General features: G+C 35.5%; 1 protein-coding gene across 1 annotated transcript; it reads right to left on the reverse strand.

Annotated features, from left to right (window-relative positions):
* Nucleotides 1-690: 690 nt before the first annotated feature.
* On the reverse strand, nucleotides 691-2,480 carry LOC145768309 (uncharacterized). Its single transcript, XM_082579788.1, has 4 exons — nucleotides 2,338-2,480; nucleotides 1,502-1,632; nucleotides 1,034-1,124; nucleotides 691-914 (listed from the first exon to the last, which is right to left on the reverse strand). Exons 1-4 carry the CDS (start codon nucleotides 2,396-2,398, stop codon nucleotides 844-846), a joined length of 354 nt encoding a protein of 117 aa, XP_082435914.1. The 5' UTR covers nucleotides 2,399-2,480; the 3' UTR covers nucleotides 691-843.
* Nucleotides 2,481-5,991: the final 3,511 nt, after the last annotated feature.

Consider the following 5,991-nt stretch of genomic DNA (forward strand, 5'->3'; position numbering starts at 1 on the left):
TTTGGAGGCTATCCAAGCACTGCAGTTCAGTTGCTACGCAACTTTCGATCCAATGGCGGCTATCAGGTTACAGTTTCATTGGAAAATATTGTGACCTAGGCAACAAACTTAGCAGAAGCAGGTCGTTAATATCTAGTGTACATTGTGAAGTAACTTGTTGTTTGTCGTATACAGGCTTACACCCGGTGGTTGAAGATTTAGATGAAGTGGACAGGAAGGCAAGGAAGCCAATTTTCGTGTCCACCTTCAGGCATGCCTTTAAGTGTCCTGCCATAGACACAGCGGCATGCTCTTGAGCGGTGTCGAACCGGCGCCCTTTCGACTGCCGTTTCAGGGCTCTCACCACTCGGCTATGCAGCCGACAGTAACTAAAATAAGTCGTTAAATATCTATATTGTGAAGTAACTAAAACAGGTCGTTATACTCGTTAATATCTACATTGTAAAGTAAGCAACGATCATGCTGCGAAAAGTGAAACTCAATCTATTGTTAAGCAGAAACGCTTAGCATCAATGGTTTTCCAGCAAACCGATCTCTTCAGAGAGGCTACATTTGAAATTCAACACCGCCAGTATTCAACTAAATAGCACACTCGCTTGCTTTATTTGAAGCATCAACCAATACACAAACTTTTCATATTTTTATTACAAAGTAACAATGGCGGCAAATTTTAAAAACACATAAGGCATGCGTTGCCTTTATTGTCTCAAGAGAAGTGTTATAAAAGAAACATCATGTAACTATTAAAACATGTTTATATCACATCTTAGAAGCAATAAATAACACAAATAATGAAAGAAAATGTTTGTGACAATCTTTGTTTTGTGAATTTTTTGAGAAGATTTATGGGTGAAGATTGGTGCCCATTTTTGGCCGGCCACATCTGTAAACCGTTCTGCAAAACACGCAAATCCCTGCAACAGAAACGAAAAGATATGAATTTATGTTAAAAAAATCACAGGCATTCAAACAAATTTAATAACAGCAGTGTTTAATCAAGCTCCTATTTAATTTATTATTTAAATCATCTTACATTTGTAGCGCTTGCGCCTTCCACATTTTCCCAACTTGAATTTTCCTCCTTTCTTCTTTCGGCAGGCACGTTTACAAAGCTTTTTTACTTTCTGTTTAAAAAAACAAAATAATAAGAGATTTATTGACACCGCAGTTCCAAGTTGCAATGCCACTGTATATAAGAATATCGGTTTATTTTCAAAACGCAAAAATAATTTACAGTCATGATGCATTGCTCTGGGACTACCTGAAACCTAGTGTGAGAGGTACTTTTGGAAAAAATAAACTAAGATTGAGCATATTATTGAGGGATGTGCAATATGCATGACCAGTACGTAACTTGGCAATGATTAATAGGTTTTGACCAAATATTGAGGGAACATTTCCTTTCTTCCCTCCGTGAAAATAACCTCTGTCTGTTACAGCCATGCATTATCACCATCAACGTTTTTGTTAAGGTTCTCTGTAACTTTTGGCAACACTTTACCTTAAGATCAGCAGCTAATTCTGAATCGGTTATTCCTGTATCTATTCCATTGTTAGAATTCGTTATGACTTCAATCGATAGATTTGTTTCCTCCCTCGCAGTATTGACTGGAGCAACTCCAGTCGGAGAGGCTGCATAAAATGTATTGTTTTTCATTTACAGTTACATATTTTCATAAGTTCAGCCATAGTTAATAAATTCAAAGAGTGTTTAAAATTGCATACAAATCACCAACTTATTTTGCATTTTATTATTCATAAGGTTAATTATGTTAAATTAATTAACAATCTCAGAGTCGTATAAAGTTCAAGATACACTTTGCAGGCTAAGTACAAAAATGTGAAAGCATAAATATCAATTGTTTTTATTTCTTTCACATTTTGCTTCGAATGTAACAGTGAATTAAAACGTGTTGCTATTCGGTTCTGCAAAATCATGACATGAGACAGCAATCTTAAAGTTAAGCAAAATTTCAATAAAAGCATGCTGTTTAGTTTCTGCTTGGAATCCATGTTATAATGTTAAAAAATATTTTCATTAAATGATGAAGGTTAAGTATACATTTAGACTTTTTTGTCGTGTAGCCTACGTCTTATTTTTATGAACTAAAAAGTGACCACCCGACAAAGTGTTACAAGGTGGAACAGTTGTGTAATGACAAAAAAATTCGAAAATTGGGCTACAACTTGTTGATTAAATGTCCAACTTTCCGAGACTATATGACACGAGTAACAAATTTGTGTGGGCTCAAAACAAAACTCAAATCGTAAAAAGTAGACTCATACAAAATAACATAGGCCTACCGTTTCTAAAGTCAAGCCAAATGAGTTACTTACCTGTGCATAATTCCACAGCATAAATGCTAACTATAACAAAAAGACACCAAGCGATCTTCATTCTATTTTTTACGAACTCTGATCAACTTTATAAAAACGAAAATCAATCACTTATAAAGAGTTCTGCTTCAACTTGAGTCGTCACAAGTTTCAGTAAGCTGTGCAACCCGAAGTAAGATGACTGTCAGTGAAAACGTTTCTTCATTATATAGCCTGCAACTAATGAGTCATACTATCACGTTTGCCGTTCTTGCTTTGAAACTTTGCCAGGACCATGTGACAAACCAATCAGGATAGTTCGGAGACATTTTCATCGTCACTGACTGAAAACGTCCGGTGTTTCAAATCAGCAACTCAGCATTACCACGCTTTTTTGCACAATATTGCAAAAATGACGCATTAGAAAACTTCGGGTCAATATCGCCTTCGTTTAAGTGCAAATCTAGTCGTAAAAATAGGACTTTTTCATTTTCAAATATACAGCTGCAGTCCAGAATAAACTCTGCTTACAGTAACCTAGCTTACTTTAAGATTTTTGTTTCAGAAACCTATTAGCCTATCATTTGAACGCATGTCACCTAGCTATATGTCGGCTATAAGAGGTGATGTTAATTTTCGACGTATACTTAGTGCCAGCTCCATCATCATTATCAGCCGTTCATGCCACTGCTGGCAGATGGCCTTCACATATGTTTCCACAACATTCTGTCTTTTGCTGTTCTCATCCAGGTGATGCCAATCTTTTTCTTCTTCAGTGCCAGCTATTCAATTATATTTTGACCTCTCTCGATTAGGTAGTTTGTTTTTAAAACTTTTCAAACGTATCATGCGATAGGTCTCAGACAGTACCGGATCTCGAGCAAAAAGGAATGACATTCTAATTTTATGCAAATAGGTATACTGACAAGAGACAGCAAAAAATCTAAAAAATCTGTTTTAAAAGTGTTACGGTTTAGCTTGGCAGACGTGCCAAAAAGTATGGGGACAATACGTGTCTCATTTTGTTTGCAATCGTGGCGTTTTGCTCAATTTTAACACGACAAGTGCTACCCAGGCACCTGGGTTTGCTAGAGGTCTTTTCCATTAAGATTTGAAGTAATTTATTATGATGACGTACATTGTGATTTTGCCACATGGGAAGTTATCCAATTTCTAAAATGAAAGCAGTGAGACAGTTGCTGCAATGCTTAGACTTTTGGAGTAAAAAGTGGTCACATAATGTGTGGAATTTATTACTTAGCCTATTACAATAACTAGCGCGTGATGAAACTATTGAGAGAAGAAGGATAGAAAGAACTTAAATGGACAGACAAGTAAAGACGCTGAACACTAACATTATCGTATGCTCTAACATGAAAAAATCTGGCTAAAAACTGAACATATTGAGCCTCAACAGTCAGATTTCTCATCGAAAAGGATTCCCTAGGATGAACCCCTGCACAAAGATTGGATAAAAAGTGCATTACATTTGAATAGGTTTGAAAATTAGAGTTCTTATCGAAGAGAGGAAGGCTCCAGTTAAACTTTTATGTGGCTATGAGACGAAAATGCAAATTCAGTTAAAAGCACGATTGTGTATTAAAAAAAAACTAAAGATCTAATATTTCACTATAAAATTCATTGCAAACATTGAGTTTGCAAATTTAGAAATGACAATGACTTATCTAAATAGACGAAGCGGCGTCTGTTTTTTCGATAGTTCAATGGGTTCTAGTAAAAACATCTCCCAATTTTCATAGTGGCCTACTACAAAATTAGCTCACATGCAGTAAATCCATTAAAAATGAAGTTTATTGAAAGCACAAAATAAGGTTTCCATTTTACATCGTTTCGATGTCACTAAGTGACATTAACACGTTAATTGTGGTTAAAGAGTTGTAAAATGTCGCCCAACTTCCTTGCAGCCATTTGCTAACAACGAAACCAAACCAGTTTCCAGAACTCTGTCCTTCTGTAGAAAGTTTGGCAACAAAGATGCGGTACAAAACTGCTTCAAAGCATTTGCTTATGTTAAAATAAGTTATAGGCCAGTACAGACGTCTGCTCATAAAGGAAGTGTGTTAACAGAAACTAAGTTTCTCAGTTGCTTTAATTTCGTTTGGTGTAAAGTTTCAAAAAATGACCATCTTTTTGTTTTGTAGCCTACACGCAACAGAAAAAGCAACACTAAAACTGTTTACTTTCGATTTAATTTTCTATACGGTACCGTAACATGTACATAATATACAAACTATGCAGTCTTGCAGGGTCATTTTATACAATATATAGATTAATTATTCTTAGTTTTTTGTTACGATGCAAAGCCAACTTTCGGAAGCTGCAGATCCATCCAAGTTGCTGACACATCTAGATTCTAGCCCTGGATTCTAGTTCCACTTTTTGCATTCAATAATAATGTTATTTTAAACATTATGAAGCTGAACTAATGCAGTGCTTTTTCAAATAGAACATTGCATGTGCTTTTTTACAGTGGGTGACTACACACACGACATACAAAGTTATCTGTTTGCTTCAAACAGCAAGCAAAGATATTGCAAAAATTTGTAGCCTAGTCCAGTGTTTTACAACCTTTCTTGAGGCACGAATCACTTGAGGCATTAAAGTAATCTTGCTGAACACCAAACGAAATTTTATAATGATGCAATGAAATAAATAACAAAACGATAATTATTCACTCAGTTTTTCTCAGTCATATCTGGGCTTGTTTGGATGATCACAATGTGACTGGCTATTCGGGCAGGTATTGCAGAAAGATAAACGTGAAGCTCTTTTGACTTTGATTTTTGACCGATGTTTCGTGGAACACTAGTCAAAGTAATAAATTTCTTGCTAAACACCTGGCGATCTTCTGCGGAGCACAGGTTGAAAATCACAGGTCTAGGCTTACATGTAATCTTCAGTAAGACGCATTTTCTCATTTTCGATAACATACATACTTCAGTGAGTTTAGTTCTACGAAAAGATGACGTAATTTATTAGATGACGAAATACATGCCTGCATGTTCATGAAATGACTATTGATTTGGGATTACGTCAACTTTGTAAAAACTTTCAAATTATCAAACAAGAAGTTGGTAAATCAAGTCATGTGAAAATATTTTCGAAACACAGAAAAAACAAGATTTCTTGCACACGTGATTTTCAAAACTTTTTTCAGCCGTTTTCACACGCACCGAAGTAATTTAACAGTCTAGTGTCCTTTGATCAACCGTGCAGCAACCGTACTTTGTATTCCAAGACATGATTTGAACTAAAGCAATATAAAACTTGGTTAATTTTATTGCACAACTTTTTGCAATATAATGAAACCTACGCAGCAACAAGAAATTGCTTCATAAGAAAGACTGAAAGATACGTCGGAATACAAATGGTGGTTGTCAACTCGCATAAATAACGTAACTAAAAGTCTGAAACTATACAGATATGTTTTGCAGTTTTACAAGTTTTTCTTTGTTTGTGTAACATCTCGTGCATTCACTTTGTCTTTATTATATGTGTACAGCGCCTACTTTTTACGACAAGTTTAAAGTCAGTTTGTTCTAATTTCACGAGCTTGTAGTAGTTTGCCTTCGAGTTGTCATTTTTCGGGTGAAGTCTTGCTTCACAACCCCACAGATAATAAGACAAAAGCAACCTATTAAGGCTGCAATTGTA

The sequence above is a fragment of the Aplidium turbinatum genome, chromosome 4 (genome assembly GCF_918807975.1).
Source record: "Aplidium turbinatum chromosome 4, kaAplTurb1.1, whole genome shotgun sequence".
NCBI lineage: Eukaryota > Metazoa > Chordata > Ascidiacea > Aplousobranchia > Polyclinidae > Aplidium > Aplidium turbinatum.

What these genes read in the sequence shown, in the direction of transcription:
- LOC145768309 (XM_082579788.1), bottom strand. Translation starts at nt 2,398, where the DNA reads ATGAAGATCGCTTGGTGTCTTTTTGTTATAGTTAGCATTTATGCTGTG. An exon ending in AATTAGCTGCTGATCTTAAG is followed by an intron (nt 1,125 to 1,501) that starts GTAAAGTGTTGC and finishes TTTTTTAAACAG; the next exon opens with AAAGTAAAAAAGCTTTGTAA. An exon ending in AAGGCGCAAGCGCTACAAAT is followed by an intron (nt 915 to 1,033) that starts GTAAGATGATTT and finishes TTTCTGTTGCAG; the next exon opens with GGATTTGCGTGTTTTGCAGA.